Source organism: Pollachius pollachius, assembly GCF_949987615.1.
Source record: "Pollachius pollachius genome assembly, chromosome: 10".
Classification (NCBI taxonomy): Eukaryota; Metazoa; Chordata; class Actinopteri; order Gadiformes; family Gadidae; genus Pollachius; species Pollachius pollachius.
This window is the reverse complement of record NC_136943.1, coordinates 10,590,709-10,609,285: the sequence shown is the minus strand read 5'-3', so window position 1 is coordinate 10,609,285 and position 18,577 is coordinate 10,590,709. Positions and strand designations below refer to the sequence as shown.

The 18,577-nt window shown below is 43.1% G+C and overlaps 1 protein-coding gene and 1 long non-coding RNA gene across 5 annotated transcripts; both read right to left on the bottom strand.

The window, feature by feature from the left end:
* Positions 1 to 2,342: 2,342 nt before the first annotated feature.
* Positions 2,343 to 3,711, bottom strand: lpar4 (lysophosphatidic acid receptor 4; the record flags this gene model as incomplete). The annotated part of the gene is made up of 2 exons (XM_079745370.1): positions 2,343 to 2,852; positions 3,136 to 3,711. 2 exons carry the CDS (start codon positions 3,709 to 3,711, stop codon positions 2,343 to 2,345), a joined length of 1,086 nt encoding a protein of 361 aa, XP_079601496.1.
* Positions 3,712 to 11,637: 7,926 nt separating this feature from the next.
* On the bottom strand, positions 11,638 to 16,005 carry LOC307081247. 4 transcript variants are annotated; one of them, XR_013812133.1, is made up of 5 exons: positions 15,891 to 16,005; positions 14,670 to 15,338; positions 13,673 to 13,754; positions 13,406 to 13,465; positions 11,638 to 12,835 (listed from the first exon to the last, which is right to left on the bottom strand). It is a non-coding gene; the product is annotated as an uncharacterized lncRNA (long non-coding RNA). The 4 variants fall into 4 exon arrangements; XR_013812134.1 differs by having other exon boundaries at positions 13,673 to 13,715; XR_013812135.1 differs by having other exon boundaries at positions 13,673 to 15,016; positions 15,195 to 15,338.
* Positions 16,006 to 18,577: the final 2,572 nt, after the last annotated feature.

Here is an 18,577-nt window from a genome sequence, read left to right as displayed (position 1 = left end):
GTGAACGACTACAGATGTTGTGATTTTGACAAACAAACATTTCCAAGGTATCTGTTCAGTATACAGACCTGATGGGTATACAGACAGCTGGGTATGACTGTGAATAAATTGGGGACAGCACAACTAGAGGGAGGGGATTCTCTTTCCTTCAGTAAGCATGTTAAGTAAAACCCACTTAAAGCCAAATCAACTGGCCAAGGTATTTTTGCCACCATTTGGCCATGAACAAAATAATCCACATGGACATGTACACTTAACTTGTATATCTCCCTCCCAGTGTTTATCCCATTAACAAATGTGGCTGTTCTTCAGTCGGCAATAAGTCTCACACTTTTTTTACGTCGGCGTAGGATATCATCATAATATATGGGCCATGCTTTTTGTAATCATAATAGTTAATTTACCCAAAGGATATAATTTTACCTTTAGCAAAACAAAAAACAGCTCCTCCAATTACTACGTTAATTACTTTGGATTACATCTGTTCACTGCCTGTTTATCTCACTGTCTCTCAGGACCTCTGCACCAGTTGAAGATGATCATTTTAGGAAGATACAGATATGAATGTCATAACCAAGGGGATTTCAATATCAGCCAATCTCATTGTGTATACTTCCCAATTAGTGTCTGGCAAAAGGCTCATAGATCAGATTTGTTATTTTGTGGGCCTTAACCTCATTTACAACATGTACATGTAATAAAAGCACACACCCAACAGACAAAGACAAATGAATGACTCCATCTTTTTGATTTTCTGACAACAATGTAATATTTTCCTTGAATAAGTAATTGTGTGACTGTGTGTTTGTGTGTGTGTATGTGTGTGAGTGTGTGTGTGTGTGTATAAAGCAGTGTGTGTAAGAGACTTAGAGGCCAGATTAAGACAGAGACGGCTCTTTCAGCAGGAAACAATGGACCATTTCTGTAGTCATAATAAGCATTAGGCCTCTGATTGAAACAGCAGCACGTAACCCCTAGCTGGGAGAGACTTTCCAGAAATGATGAACTCCACTACGGCAACCTACACTAATTATTGCAATTAGGGCTGATCAATGTATAGATATATTTTGTTATTCAACCAATTTACTTTACAATTACTTGAATGATTGTTTATGGAATAAGCTCTGAGATGAGAAACTCCCCCACACCAACCTGCCTTCATTAAAGATTTAAATTTGGGTCTGCAACCAATGATTGCTTTCAACCTATGGATTTGAATAAACCAATTGTTGCCTTGTCCATAAAATGCCGTAATGGCACCCACCAATACTATATAAATAAATAAATGTATTTATTTATTTATTTATACATAACAATAACCAGGGTCAACGGTGATGTCTTTCATTTACTTTCATTAACTTTGTCTGACAAGCAGCCAAGACATGAAGTTGAATCAACCAAATAACTGCGTTTCTGAAGCTACACTGAAGCACACTTTGGTTATTATCATTATTTGCAAAATTATTCATTAATTTTCTGTAGGTCAAAATGCTGAACAAAACCTTTCTGCTCTGATTTAATGATTGGGATTACTCTCCCAATGAAGGCATTTATATCCATTTAAAACAGCAAGGTCAGAACAGGGACTGGCCTGCAACAATGAATATATCCAAGAAAATAGTTGAGTTTAGAGGTTTAATGGCTCCTGCCTTCCATGTGAGTCACTCTCCTCCACAGGTCAGGATGGTCTACTGGCTGGGGAGCAATAAAACTCGTCACGCAAGACGGTGTCCTTGTATGAAGCTACTACTCTCAATCCCGGGATATAACTTGAACAATACAACAATAAAAAAAAAAGTCTGCAGGCTTAGTGTGTGTTTGTTACAAGCATAATCGTTGTGGCATGTCGCAGCGACAAGGACAAACAAAAATAACACTCTCAAATCTTATTCGCAATAATCCAGTGCATTTGTGTGCGGTGTATGTGTGCGGAGTAGTCATTTGCCCTATATATCTTTGTACAAGCCTAATAATACTTATACAATAATAATAGTTTTCGTTGAGGTACCCTGGAGCTACCACGATCCCAGTCCATCACAAGGCTTGTTATGGCATGGCACCACCTCTAGTCCCGACGGTAAACACCTAACCCCTTTCACGCATTCCTCCTCCCTTCCATTTCGTAATCCGTAAAGCCCAGGGCGAACCTCAGGACTTACCCAAGGACGACTAATCTGCTGAGTTATGTGTTTGTCAACCCTTTCTAAAATCCTCCGTCTCACAGCCTTATTTCTCAAGCTCAGGGTCCGACTCTTTCGAAGAGTTTCGAGGTTATTCAGGGGTGCATCCTTACATATTTATCCCGACTCCGGTCCATTCTCCTCTTCTCCCACCTCGCCCCATCAGAACTGGGTCTCAGACTGCCGTGTCTCTTTGCCGTTGCTGGCGGGCTCGGGCGTGGTGTACCTGGTGAGTGTGCCCGTGCCCCCCTGGGTGTCTGTGTCCGCACTAGGGTGGGTTTCGCTGCGAGGGATGCTCTCGTGCCGCGCCCCGGACCCCTTCCCCCCTGTGGTGAGGCTCTTCTGGAAGCTCTCAGAGGTGAAGTAGTACACCACGGGGTCCAGGCAGCAGTTCAGGCTGGCCATGCACAGCGTGATGGGGTAGAGCGTCCGGGCAAACCGCTCCACGCTGCAGCTGGCCAGTGCCTGGGTGCGCACAAGGGCGTAGAGGAAGAGGATGGAGTTGTAGGGCACGAAGCAGATGATGAAGATGCCCAGGTGGACCAGGATCATGCGCAGGACGCGCCTTTTGCTGTCGCAGCCGTGGCCCGCAGAGGCGGGCTGGCGGAGCGTCTGCAGCACCAGGGAGGAGCACACCAGGTTGGCCAGCAGCGGGAGTAGGAATCCAAAGACCTGGCCGCAGTTGTAAACAAACAGCGCTTAAACATTTAGGGTTCCAAACAAAGACACTAAAGAATTCCCTCAATATCCTTATACCCTCAAAAAGGACCACTTTCTTGTGCTTGCATCACCAAGCCAAAGCAGAAACAGTCCACTACTTGAAGGATCAGCCATCTAAGTTCTCTGATGATACCAAAATCAAATCATGATATATGGTAATGATTTTGGCAATTTTTTAAAACATCATCCCACGAACCAGTGTCAGTGCGGACACCACACCCACCCACGGACTCACCTCTATGAAGATGGTGATTTTGGACAGGTAGTTCTGCCAGGTTTTCTTGGAGAAGCCCTCGAAGCAGGTGGTGGCGCGGTTGGCCCGGTTGATGGTGGAGAAGAAGGTGACGGATATCCCGCCGCCCACGATGGTCAGCCACACAGCGGCGCACACCACCGCGGCGTTGCGGCGTGTGCGGATGGAGCGCGAACGGAAGGGGTACACGATGGCCAGGAAGCGGTCCACGCTGATGCAGGTGAGGAAGAGCATGCTGCCGTAGATGTTGGTGATGAAGGCAGTGCCCGAGATCTTACACAGCCCGTCCCCGAACGGCCAGTGGCGGTTGACGTTGTAGAAGACCTTGAAGGGCAGCGTGATCACGAACACCAGGTCGGAGAGCGCCAGGTTGGTCATGAACATGGTGGTCTCGTTGCACATCTTCATGCGGAAGCAGAAGACGAAGAGGGCGGCGCAGTTAGTCATCAGGCCCAGGACGAAGACCACGCTGTAGACCACCGAGTACAGGTTGTACTTGAAGGAATCATCGATACCGCAGTCCTCCATGCCCGTCTCGTTGATCACCAGGCTAGCCATGACGCTCGCTTTACCGGGAGAGAGACAGAGAGAGGAAGAGTGAGAGGGAGAGCGTCCTCTGATCAGGTGTGCAGGGAGGTTGTAAGGAACGGATCCGCAACGGTTGCAGTGGGTGGGGGGACGATGAAGGGTCCACCAGTCAAGCCATCATGGACGCTCGTAAAAGCAAACGCACGCAGACACACTCAGGATGCAGGAGGGTCCGCCGGCTGAGTTCTCCTGAAGGGAGAAAGGAAAAAGCACAAGGTCACTTCCTCCCAATAAAACCACGACAGGGCCCTGAGACGCAAACCGGCTTGTCAAAGAAACATTTAAGACAGTGGGGTATTTGTTAAGGGTTGTATGTTATTAATGTTGTACTCAACCTTTAACATGGGCCGACCATTTGAACAGCGTAAAAATACTGTAAACTATGTTCAGACAGTATTAAGCTAATTATAAAATGTGTTAAACCAAAAGCTTGTGGTTTTAAAACATGATTTGTTAAAAGTATTTAGGCCTCATGTTTATCACATATTTTAAATTTGCTTAGGCGCAGTTCCTTTCATTTTGGAAGCCATTGTTAGCCAGACAATTGCTTCACACAAAACTGAATGTCTGAAGCGACAAATAATATAATCATAAGCCCACGATTTAACATATGCATGAAAATACACAATGTGTCCTTCATTCCGCCCAACAGGGCAGAATAAAAGTTGAATACTGAAAGAACGTTCCTTCAGTATAATCATGAATGCTGGATTGTACTTGAATCGTACGTTATACAAACAAAACAAGAACGTTTAGTCATTTCCAACTTATCAGCAATCACAAACCATTTCCATAAAGATGTTTCAAAATAGTATGACAATAAGAAGATCAGGTTCCTGATAGCAATATAATAAAATGCCTCCATTGAACAGAGTGAAAGGCTCTCTGTATGAGCTGATGTCCTAGGGCTAGTTCTTGTGCATAAATGCTTGATTCAAATGTTCTGTTATGCGCATTTCTGTGTTGGCTCAATGTTGAATGTTGAATGTTAAGTGTTGCACGTAGCGTGTTGGAAGTCAGTGAAGTGACAACCAGAGCAATTCCAGGGCCCTCCATCTGTAGTTATGGCTATAAACACTTCCCAGTGTTAATGCTTAACCCTTCACCCTACACGTTTGCAGCCATACACACCAACACTTTCTCTAATGTTGGAAACACCCTTCCAACAGGGTAGGGTGAATCTAAATCCAATTCCCTTCAGAGCGCAAATGATTGATTCTTCATTTGAAGAGCTTCAGCTCAAACTGAATTCTGCTGTTATCAAGGGGCTGGGTATTCTATGATAAGACAATGTGAGGGTTATTCATGGGATAACTGTACAACAATGAAAACATCCTGCCTTGCAACCAGCTCTGTTTCCGACCACTGGAACAATGATGTCTTGAAACGTTAGGGTCGTTGTTATACTGCTGCAGACGATAGTCTGGACCTCAAGGATTTGTCCTTGATTAGTCATTCTCTGTTTAAGTTATGTTTAGGTTGTGATTACGTAATGTTTGGGTAATGATTAGGTCATGATTAGATAATGTTACGGTAATAAGGTAATATTTAGGTTATGATTAGTTTATGATTAGGTAATGTTTAGGTTATGATTAGGTCATGTTTAGGTTATGATTAGGTAATGTTTGGGATATGATTAGGTTATGTTTAGGTTAAGATTAAGTTGATTTAGTTACGATCAGGTTATGATTAGGTTATGAGGAGTTAATGTTTAGGTTATGATCAGGTTATGATTAGGTAATGATTAGGTTATGATCATGTTATGATTATGTTATGATTATGTTATGATCAGGTAATGATTAGGTTATGATAAGGATGATCAGGTTATGATCAGGTTATGACTATGTTACGTTTAGGTTATGATGACCTACCTAACCTCACCTGTCCTAACCAAAAATGCTAATGAACACACACACACACACACACAAAAGACAGAGCTGTGTGTGGAAGCTGTCCATCAGTCTAGTCCCATGCCAGCTGCAATGTGACATCTTTAATACGGTTTCACACGCCTCCCTAAAAGCCTCCATTGACTGTACCCTAGTGCACACACACTGTCTGTCTGTCAGTCAGTCAGTCAGTCAGTCAGTCAGTCAGTCAGTCAGTCAGTCAGTCAGTCAGTCAGTCAGTCAGTCAGTCAGTCAGTCAGTCAGTCAGTCAGTCAGTCAGTCAGTCAGTCAGTCAGTCACAGTCCGGGTCTTGACAGCTGCAGCGTGACAGTGTTTCCCCCTCGTTCTTGCCGGCTACGGGCGGCAGACTCTGAGAACATAGCCTCTGGGAGACTGCTTTAAACGTATCAGATTCAGGTTCAGCTCGCATCCAGCTGTTGCTTTCTCTCACACACAGCGACAAGGAGAACTTAAAAGCCAAGGATAAGCACTCATAAAACCTGCTAAGCTGTATTACAATTTATGGCCAAATAATGATCCCCTCCGGATACGTGTTAAAGTTTGGAGCGATTTCCATTGCATAGGTGACGTGACGGGGCTACATTAAACCTTTATGTCGGACAAGAGGCAGGAAACAGTTTTACCGTTTGTGTGGCAGGCCGGCATAAGACTACATTCGATAATTAAGGAATATTATGCTTTATAAATAACTTTAGTAAAAGTTTAAAAAGTTGACGACAGACCTAAGCAATAGATGTGCAAAAAATGGGGAAAATTTTAAAAACTGTAATGTTGCAATTATTTACCTATACATTAGCATTTCAATGACTATTCAAATTTAAAATCGGTGAATCGGTAAACTGTCACATTTCAAACGTTTCAAAGGTTTTATTTGGTTAACCATATATTTGTATTATGTTGTTTTTTTTTATCAAACATTTAATACACATTTTGCAAGGCATGATCACAGATCGCAATACCACAGAGCTCACTCTGTGTCTTTCAATGAGCGCTAAAAAAAACACGTTTCAAATCATCCATATCAACATTTACCCAGCAAATTAGATGACAGCTCACCTCGTACTGGTTGTATGGCAGCAGAGCAGCGGTGCAGCTGTCAACAGAACACCTCCATAGGCAAGTAAAATGATAAATACAAATACTGACATAAGTTCATAAACTTTGTGTGAGTGCGATAGTCCAAACTGTTTTTCTTTTGACTCCAGTGCCGCTGAGAGCGATAATATCGACCAAATGACAATAATTGATCAGCCTTCACTGAAATCAGACATAAAAAAACCCTTGCGGTCGTAACTATCATTTAACTCGGACGACTCGCTCCGCTTTGGATATGCTGTCGGGAACGCGTCAAATCCACCGCGCGCACTCTTCCCCGTGTGCGCGTCCTGGCTCGTGCTCAAGGCGTTAGCGCGTCTGTGTCTATGGGGTGCGTGCTGTTTGTGGTTGTCGACGTGTTCGGACGTGGGGCGAATATAAGTGGCTCGAGGGGGTATTTTTTGCCAGGCCACAGGAAACGAGACAATAGCGCCTCGGCCGAGCGCAAGGGGGGACCGCGGGGGAGTGAATGGCGAGCCGTCGAGAGGAGGGAGTGAGACGAGGGCAGGCTGCATGTGTCACCCCTGGCTAAATTAAGAAGCTGGTAGCTATTTAAAAAATAGTGACCCTGGAATTTTGTGTCGTTTTTTAAACGTGATAGCAGGATGTATCTAAAATGATTGTGGTATAGACCTTAGAAGGCCAAGTGTACTGATCTGGATGGAACCGGTTTGGACAACGGCGCAGCTCACTTTTGACCTATAGCCTAATTGGAATTTGATGACACATTTGCAACAACACAATTCATCTAATATAATAAATATACATTTTTCTTCTGTTAAACAAATGCTAAAATAACATCAAGAATTAGTTCTGCTTAAGTGTATAGCCTAGTAATTGTTTTTTTTGTAGAATAGGCCTACCTACCTAATGTACGAGAACTTGGATAATACTTCAAATACTACGCTGACATAATATGATAGTAAGTAATAGGCTATGTGAAATAAAAATCATATAAATCATAGTACCATAAAGCGTGCATGGAATTACCCCAAAACACCTTAAAATGCAATTTAAGATCAACAATGGCTTCTACAAAATCTGTTCATTTTTGTTTAACATCTTATATTTCTTCTATCTTAAGTCTATGTGAAACACACCTCATTAAAATATGGTTCGATACCTGTTTGTCAAAACAACAGTACTTTTCTTGGGTTCCGATCAAAGCCCTGACCATTTTTACACTTTAGATTACCAAAGCTGCTATTTATAATCAGGTGACTGGTTGGGCGCTGTACAGGTTACCATTGTGTTTAGGCTGGCATGGGGCTGTATGTCCACACTGTGTGTCTTTGTGTGTGTGTGTATGTGGGGGGGGGGGGGGGGGGGGGGGGGGGGTTGTGTGTCTGTGTGTGTGAAGTTGTGTATGTGTGCGCGTGGAGGCTTGACATAGCGGAAGTGGCCTTTATGGGGGGGAGAGTCTGACAGACTGACCACTCGACAATAGAGACAGAGGACAGGACATCCTGCTTACTGCATGAGCTCAACACACAGGGACAGGCAGAACACGCACGTATGAGCGTGGTTGTGTGATGGAATGCAAAAGGTTTTGTGTCACACACTTTGATAATTTGATTGCGTAACATAGCTTGTTTGTTTTTATTGTTATGTGACCAGAGAGGGGTCACATAACAAAAACAATTTTAATAGTTTGGTCAAGGTTGAACACAGATGTACAAAATGTCCACCTTTTGTTGAAGTAAACAATAACTCTTTGAGGAAGATGCCCTAAAACCTCTCAGAGGGATTTGTTGGTGTGTTTGAACGACGACTCCAGAACGAACACGATTCAGCCCACCCCCACCACCATGTTCACAAAGTCACCTGCTTTTCGCTTGCCTATTAGTATGTCAGAAAACAGTACACATATGTAGTAGGTAGAGCACACAGTGTGCAGTATTCAGATGCAGCCCATAATACTTGTGTAAGTGGATAAGTGTCCCTTAAATCTCTCCTGTCACACTGCTTTCCCAAGCTTTATCTCTTTCTTTTCCCCCATTTCTGTATCTCTCTCTCTCTGTATCTCTCTCTTCTTCTCCTCTCTCTCTCCCCCCCCCCCCCCCCCCCCCCCCCCCCCCCCCCCCCGTCCTTGTCCCCAGTGTCTCTTTATCTTCTTTAGTGTTTGCTAACGCAAACAAGGACCTGGCCTCGGCCGGGGCTTCTCGATTCACTAGTCAGAACAAAGCCCCCCATTACTGCGGACCTCCACCCAACCCCCCCCCCACCATCTCTCTTTAACGAGACGATGCGTTGTCTTTTTTCTCCCGGGTGTTTCCTTTGCGTCTCTCCACCTCTCCGTTCCTCCTCTCATTCACTGGGAAGTCCTAGGGGTTAGGAGCTTCACCTCATGCCCAACATACTTGGCCCCTGACAACAAGGCGCGGACAAAGGCTAACAGTCCAGGAGCCGGGCCTTACAGACTTTATCGACTGACAATAACACGGTCTAAGTAGGGCGTGTGTGTGTGTGTGTGTGTTTCCTTGTCTTCATCACTTTCTAGCTCTCTCTGACTGCCCCTCATTAATGTCTCTCTCCTGCTCCTTCTTTCTCTCTCCCACACTAATCCCCTTCCTCTCTCTCTCTCCCACCCTTCATCCCTCCCTCTGTAACGTGAGGGTTCGGTATGTGGTGGATCACTCTGTATGAGAATAAACAGCAGGATGGAGACGGATGACTTTCTCAAGCGGTACTTTACTTTTCTTCACAACAACTCCACTTCCTTGTTCGGACCCTTCACGTGATCTCTTTCCCACCCTTCATCCCACCCTCTTTCTCTCATGCTCTCCCCCCCCCCCCCCCCCCCACACACACACACACACCCCAGTCTCCTCTCCGTCGTCCTTCCATGCCGCTCGAACCCCGAGCCCTTGGAGTCAACGTTCAGTGCCGGTCCTCTGCACCCACACTAACCCGCCTGCACCGGAGTGGAGCAGTTCAGCTGTTGCTCCTGGAGGGGCCTGGGAGGGAGGGGGATCCCCTGTTTACCCCACAGCACTGATGAGGTGCTGCATGAGCAGTCATGGGTGCATGAGCATGCCCTGGTGGGAGACAGGCTGGAGGCGAGGAGAGACAGACAGACTGGTCCCAGGCTCAGCTCACTCCATGGAGCAGAGGTCGTCTCGGTCTGACGCCCTGGTTGGGGACTCCTGCTTACTGCTGGTTGCTACGGTTACTGCTATCCTGGTTGGTTACTAGGGGTTAGTAATGGTTATCATTGTTTATTGCCATCCTGGTTGGTTACTACTGTTTGCTATTGGTTACTGCTGTCCTGGTTGGTTACTTCTGGTTGCTATTGTTTACCTCTATACTGGTTGGTTACTACTTGTTTGTGGTTACTATTGAGTACTGCTATCCTGGTTGGTTACTACTGTTTACTGCAGTCCTGGTAGGTTACTGGTTTCTGCAGTCCTGGTAGGTTTCTACTTGTTAATGCTATCCTGGTTGGTTACTTATATATTTGTCTGGTTACTACTGATCTCAGGGTTGGTTAATACTGGTTATCATTGGTTACTGATCTCGGATTTGGTTATTAGAAAAAGTACACCGTTATTACACCGCTTTAACGACTGATATAAGGTTATTATACTATCAGTATAGAATCAGTGGGTTATATTTGATTTATTTAATCAAAAATTTTTGGAGCAGCTATCATCTTCATTTTCTTTTCCGTAAAGTCTAGATTCTGTAACCCACTTTGACCATGTGATTATATTGATAATTCTTAATATTGCCGCCTTAAAAGTGCGATATTATTTGAATGTTACCTTACTCTGCCGGGGTTGTTTTAGTGCTCACAATAAAACTTGGACCTGAAACTTATCAATAATTTATATACAAATAAATGGTTACATATCGATCAGCAACGAGGTTGGAGTAGTCTACCCACATAAATATTTGTAATGGACCTACAAACATTGTTAACTGTCATACATAGCTAAACAAGCAAATGAAAAAAAAACAATACTTACACAACTGAAATGTTTTTAAGGCTATTATTATAAAAATGATACCGTAATGCACCTTCTTTGTCTTTGGATCTTTTGAATAAATGGTGAATCGCAATTGCAGAGGAACGTGAGAGTCATTGAGCAGCAGCTGAACCAGTCTAAAAATCCCTTTATCACTAAAACGTGATAAAAGTGATAAAGTCACCACAGTGCCTAAAAACCAACGTCATTCATGTTAAGTAAAGGGAAAACCTTGGACTCGAGAAGTTAACGGAGCCGTGCACTACTAGGCCCTCTCGAATGCCGGGCCGAAACATTTGTTTCACTACGACTCCTTTCAGCTGCCCACCCTTCCTTTTTCAGCAAAAGAACATAAAACGGCTAATAAAACGCTTGAGGTGGCGTTTTAAAAAGAGAAAACTTACGTTTTTTAGTACATGGCATAAAGATAATTATGAGCCTTTGATTGATATCTAGGCATTTTTTTGCGGAGACACATGCCTGTTCCCCACTTGTATTGGAGTGAACGGAGATATCTACTTCTGGGCCCCTTGAATCGAGGGACCCGTCCACAGCCCGCTTAAACAGCAGTTTTTGTTTCCCGACATAAACGGTGCACATCTGTGATATTTATTGCCGGCAGCTCCTGTAAACACCGGGTGCAGAACGTTGCCATCTTAGAACCGGAAGCTGATGAGCTGTATTACGGCGAATCAGGAAGTGCTTGGGCAAGTAGCCTATACCAGGCTTGGCCGCTGAGCACTGGTGGCAGCATCATGGAAACCGAACGTCATTGTTTCTGAAAGCCTCCGTCTACCTAGTGTAACCCCCAGGGGGTGCTGAAGCTCACAATTTGTACCACTAAGCTATAAAACCAAACAGCACTCCCTTTCAAACTATCTATGCAGGTTATGTCCAATGAAGAAACAGAAATGGGAACGTAATCAAGAATGTAAATTTATTAAACACTAAACACAATAAATATACTGGCTGGCAACCAGGGCAAGCACCGGTCATATAGGCAGCAGCAGATGAAATCCCACAGCACAAGTCACAGTAAATAATGTTGACTAAATAGGTACGATTCGCATGCACAGAAAAGACAGACTTCACATCAAATAGGCTGTACACACACGGACACAAGCAAAACAGGGGTTCTAAAACCCAGCAACCCAATGGTCAAACAATGAAACAGATAAAGGGAAAACACAAAAGCAAACTGAACTAAAGCAATCAAAACAAACCCATACAGCAAAAGGACTCCGCGGCGGATCCGCCGCGGAGGTATTGCGGCTTCCGGAACGGACCCGTATCGGCGTCCACTTGCCCTCAGTGACGGATCTGCTACGAAGGCAGATCGCGGATCCGCAGTGGCTCCGTGCTGCATACGCTCCGGATCCGCGGTTAAAACCTTACCTCCGTGGCGGGTCAGTTTTGGACCCGCAAATGTATACAGACATCCGCCGCGGATCCGCAACGGACTCATAAAGATCCTGGCTCATCTTGCCCGGGTCCGTTTTGGACCCGTTTCTTATTTTCAATATCCCTTCTGTTCTTGCTGTAGGATAAAATAGGAGAAACTAAACTATAGGATAAAACTAAAAACTATCACTAGGCCTAGGCTACTACAGCAATATAGGCATAAGCTTAAATATGCATTGCCTTGTATTTTTAACCTAACAATATTGTCAATAGGCATAATAACAGAAAAGGTCCAAGTCAAGACATCAATTTACTGTACAAAAGTAATCACTACTCAATAAAAATATAAAATTGACCTTTACATTTATGGAAAATTATAGGTTACTATTCTGTTGTTAAGTAGTCTACGTTGGCTAGGCTACTTTACAACATTTTGTGGTCAAAGCCTAATTTAGTGCTTTATAGGCATAGGTAGGTGCAGACATAAAATGTTATCTATTAGGCTACAACATGAAATGCTGCGCTATATACAGCTAAAATATCAGAAAATGAATAACTGGTGGAAGAAGTACAATCAAAAGGTTGTTTAATTATTAATGGGTGGAGGAGGGACACGTCTTCTCGCCGCCCGATCCGCCGCCAGGTTGAACCACCTGATGGCGTTTTTGGTGACCTCCGCGTCCGTGGCTGACCGTGTCGCCAAGTGTTTCCTCACAGCACCTGTAATCAAAACAGACAGATTTTATGTAATAGGTTTTTACTAACTTTAAGAAGAATGCACACATTTGGTGAACAGGGTGCATTAATGTCAACTGTTAGGCATGCAAACATGCAAAGTGCTTCGATAAACCAAGTCTTTTGTTTTGGGCCTACTGTAGCAGCAAGGAGAAGACTACTGGAGCAAGCACCTTGAAACATTTCGAAAATGAAGCAATAAACTGCAAATAGAACCAGCTGAACAACCGCAGCCGGTATTATTGGATAAATTAAAACTCTAAGACGATTGGGTGGGTTTTTGGTTGATTGAAAGGTTTTTAGTCTATTGTTCAGCTGGAAATTGCCAACAGAACAGCACAACTATTCTATATTTTACCTCAAATGTATTCAAACTTGATAACATTAGCTATTTGTTGCTATTTTCTGCATGAAATGCATTGTGTAGTTATTATTAGTAGTAGAAGCCGTTGTAGTAGTAGCAGTAGTATCATTATTTGTTATATGGCCAAGTGCTCCAAGTGCTAGAAAATGTGTAAGCAACATTACATTTTAACGAACCAGAAAGTATCTTACTTGATGAAGCGAACCCAGCAGAGGCAATTGTAGGGGATGGGCAACAGTCAAATCCAGATGCTGCAGAACACACAAAATAGAAGATGGGGACCAAGTTCCATACAGTAGCATAAGAAATCAGAAACAGGCGCGAATAACCATTAGTTGTATGAACCGTATCCCTTCACTTGATTTACGCCATTTAACTGCATTTTCTGCAGGAAATGCTCCAACTGCTAGAAAATGTGTAAGGAACGTTACATTCTACGAAACCAGAAAGTATCTTACTTGATTAAGCGAACAGTCAATGGGCAACAGTCAAATCCAGATGCTGCATAAGACACAAAATAGAAGATGGGGAACAAGTTCCCTACAGTAGCATAGGAAATCAGAAACAGGCGCGAATACCCATTAGTTGTGAACCGACTTAAAGTGATTAAAATGGCAAATTTTCATTATAAAGAGGATGGCAGATAACCACTACACGAGACCAAACTTGCCAAAATGTTAACTTGCTGCAATCTATTTGTATGGTACACATGCCTGGAATTTCGTGATATGAGGGGCAAGGCCACTAGGCCTGCATCGGGGCAATTTTCTTGAGGGCACAACGTACAGCGTACTCGGTTGCTAGGCTATTTCTCTGCTAATCAACACTACGAATGCTGGTAACAGATTGTAAAAAGACACACCGTGTGAAGTTATTTTTTTCGTTTTGGCAAATAGCCATGTAATAAACGGGATTATGTATAGAACGTCGCCGGTCATTATCGAAAATAAGCCCCTTCTGTCTGGGTTTATTTTCCCGATTATGACCGGCGTTTTATACATTATTCCTTACATAACAGCGACACATTAAAACAGACCAGGCCAGACCAAATAACAATGTGTGTTTTTTTTAATCTGAGTGTATGTGTGTGTTCACCGGCTCCCGGATGAGTCAGAAGCAGCGAAAGAATTTCCCCCAAAAAGGGACAAAGAAGGATAACTTAACTACCATAACATATTCTGGCAAAATTACTATTCCATTTTAAATCAAATAGGCTACAGACTGACATGATAATCGCCTCTCAGCTAACTAGCCTACTAGCTTGCTAGCCTGTTGCAAAAAATGATAGCCTAACTGAAAAATGATTTAGGCTTACTGCTAGTCCTAATATCAAACAACGTCATTACAATCATACGTAAATGATGATTAAAAAAAAACAAAGGCCAATGTTTATTGTGAATGTCGTCAATAAATAATTACATAAATAAATCAAAATCAATAATAAATCATACTTACGTAACGCAACCGTGTTCCAGCAAAGAAAACCTCAACTGATATGATCGTCTCTGCTCTAGGCTTTCAACGTGTTGGCGCGTCCGCGTTCGCGGATCAGACACGGGTCCACTCGGGATCCGCAATATATCAATAAATAATCAAATAAATAAAATAAATAATAATGAATCAATAATAAATCATACCTCAACTTACATGATCGTCTCAGCTCTTGGTGTACTTCCAACACTTAAAGGCGCATCGGATCCGCATTCGCGGATCCGACACGGGTCCTCTGGGCGGCGCCAACACGGATGTGACAGTAACGCGGGTTTGGTGACTCCTTTGCGGATCCGCATAGGGGTCTCCTGCTGTGTGGGAAATAGCAAAAGAGAACCAAAACAAAACCAAAACAAAACAGCACAGCTAAAACAGAACTAAACCCGTACAAAACAGCAAAACAGTGAATCCTAAAAAAACAAGAGACACTAATTAATAAAAGTTCAAATGGGAACTCAAAACTGCTAAAAAAACGGGGACGCTACTCACCACCCTAGGAGGTAACTAACAGAGGCTGAGTTCAGCCATCTTGGCCGTTTTATCTTGCACCTGGGTGCAGGAGGAGGAGCTAAAATGGGGTTGCATTCGCAACCCTTACTGAGGTTCACTACAACTTCAAACGGGATGCTGCACCTACAAAAAGTATTGCACAAGGCACATAGGCCGCACTATATATTAAAAAAAACCAGACAAAGACAGACAAAGCAATTAGGCGAACAGGCTACAACTAGCAGACCTACCCCCTAGACCCGCTTAAGACTTCAGGTCAGCCAAAGACAACTGTGGCAGATATTCGAGGCACTCATACAGCAGAGTAAATAAAAATAAATTAATTAAGCTCAGTAAAAACAGTGGCTGGTTAAACAGACGAATCCTCCTCAAGTCATTCAGAGGGCTGATTATGCTTCTGGACTGCTTCTGAATCCTAGTGATAATTTAGACATGATTAGATCTCTGTTCGAAAAGACTGTCTACGGAAAGGGAATGGATAAACTTAGGTTGCTGCAGGCCCGTGTATTCGCTATTATGCAAGCAAAGCTTTGGCAGCTGGCGTGTACCATTTACTGGTCACCATACGCACAGACACCAAGCCGAGGCTACAAACAGTGGACCGTGTTAGGTACTACTCCATAAGAATGAGTCTGCTCAAAAGACCAACAAACGCAACATTCCAACAAGACTCACGTTCTCCTGTTTGCACAGCTGAGACATCGACGGGCTCTCGCTTCAATCCACACCGCAATATTATTCTCCCGTTCACGGCTCACAACACATTTTAAAGGGAAGCGCCACCTGTGCCACATGATCTATAATCAGTGCCAGTGGGCGGGACCAAGCTGCACTTCCCATCATAACCGTCCTACTTGCCACAATGGTATGACGTTGGTTGTTGTGTCGCCTGTTGAATGGTTTAACACTTACAAATGCTCCCAAATACATTAACCATTATGTTGTTTTTTTGCATGAAATAAACGTATTCAATTTGATATTACTTCACAATTTCCTTTTGCCGATTACGGACCGTCCTCACGTGTGACTTTGCAGTAAAAACAACATTCAGACTGCGCTCAGTTCCAAAACAAAATCACAACATCTGACTGTAAAATGGTTGGTTATTCTTAACAACCCACAAAATGCAGCGCTACTATTGGTGTAAGTTATTCTGTTTTCCCCCTGTGAGCACGAGCGGATGAGGCGCTAATTTAAGAATAATTCAAGTTTATTTTATTTCGATTTTTTAAGTTTGGTATATTTCTCATTAAACAATATCACGTCAGTTGAATGTGTTTAATTGTGTTTAATTCATTGTGAATTTCTGATGAAATGCACAATGAAATATTGCAACACTTTAGCTTCAGCCGAATCCCCAATACCATCTTAGTCTGAATTAATTTAGCCTTTATTACACGATTCAAAATAGTACAAATTTGCACATGGAGCAGCACGGTGGAAGCAGCATTCTTGCTGGTGGAGGTGCTGGGGTTGCTGCTGGTGGGTGGAGGGGGTGTAGCAGCCGCCTCCGCCGACCGCTCCTTGTCTCGGTCCAGGACGTACTTCTTGGCGGCGTCCGTCGCGCTCCCAGGCTGCGGTGTCTTCCGCCGTAGCCACTTGACGTAGCTGCAAGACAATGATCGAAGATCAACACGCATATGAACACGTCACAGCACCCTGTCAACGGTCCACTGCCCTTCACCACAATACGACTTACGTTTGACGCTCCTTCTCCTTGGAGTCGTACAGGCAGTGTTGTGCCTGAACGCGTTCACTGAACGAAAGTTCATGAACTCGTTCATATTTTGGGCGAACGTGAACTGAACGTACTGTATTACTGCCTGATGAACGTTACTGTGAACTCGTTCATTCTGGTGTCAGTGAACGGCACGCTCACTTGGTTTAACTTCGTTCAATGGGGGGGTTATTTCTCTATCAACACGGCGGATGCGCGCGCAGATCGCCGTGTTGTTTGACCGGTTGCCATGGTAATCCCGTGTGGTTCATTTGCATTTGCGGTGTTGCCATCTTACTGTTACATTAAACTGTAATCAGAAAAGGTGGTTATATGCTATAGACCCTATAGTATCTGTCATATAAAGGCTGGGACGAATTTCAAATTATAAATATGTACACTTTATTTTGAAAGTATAGACCAGCGCGATTCCCATTGAAACGAATGGCGCGGTGATTATTCTTCAAAACGAGAGCTGTTAAATTATGGAAAATGAATTAAACTGTAATCAGACAAAGCGGTTATATGCTATAGACCCTAGAGTATCTGTGGTATAAAGGCTGAGACGAATTTCGAATTATAAATATGTACAATCCATAACGTTTGCTCTCTGGCTCATAGCTGGGTCATTCCTACTATTCGGTGCCATTTCAGTCTGGTAACTTTCTATCAAAAACTTTAAAATGTTCCATGATTTTATCTTATCATCTGAAGGAGGGCATGTTAAATTATAAGAAAAATATATTGGTCCAGCTCAGGATATTATATTTTCATAATTTTGACCAAATTCTTCACACCTAACATAGGCCAAATGTCCACCCTGTTACGGGACATTCTCATTTCTATTAAAAAATGATTTGAATTCGCAGCTGTTATAAAATGTACATTTTCTTAGAGATATAATGTCCCTTATTTAACCCTGCAAATGTATTTTAACAAAAACTCATAAACAAGCATTATCTTGAGAAAAGACATGTGTTATTTTAGGACACAATGTAATTTCAACACATTTCTTTTAGTATAAAAAGGAATTTTAATGGGATTTGGCCCATTTTTTTAGTAATTTAATTTAGTCAATTTACTCCCTTTAAGCAACCACAAAGATATACATATTTTTTGATGATTTCATTTAATTATTATCAATAAACACACAGGTAACAGGGTGGACAGAAGAGTAACAGGGTGTACAAAACGTAACAGGGTGGACATCACAATATATATTTCATGAAAGAAAGGCAGTTAATTTACCTTAGAACATTCACATAAACATTGATAATGTAAAAATGATGTTCACTAACAACCCATTAATGAGGATAACTGCCCCAAACCTATATAGCAAATCAGCAACAGCAAAATAACACGCCCCCCCCCCCTGCATTTTACTCTTACGTCTTCTTCAACTTCCAGGATGATTCCTGGGTAGGGTTCACCATCATATTTGACAATGCACCACTGCCCAATGTTTTCTTTCATGATGGCCTCAGGCCGTGAAGGCTCTTCAGTGCACTGCAGGCTTGCCTCTTCTCCTAGGCTCACCTCCTTTATCCCATAGCAGGCACAATCCAGTACACCTTTGTCTGCCTGACAAAGGCAAGTTATGTCCCGGTATTTAATTGTCCCTGGAGAGAAACTGATGACTTGGTGG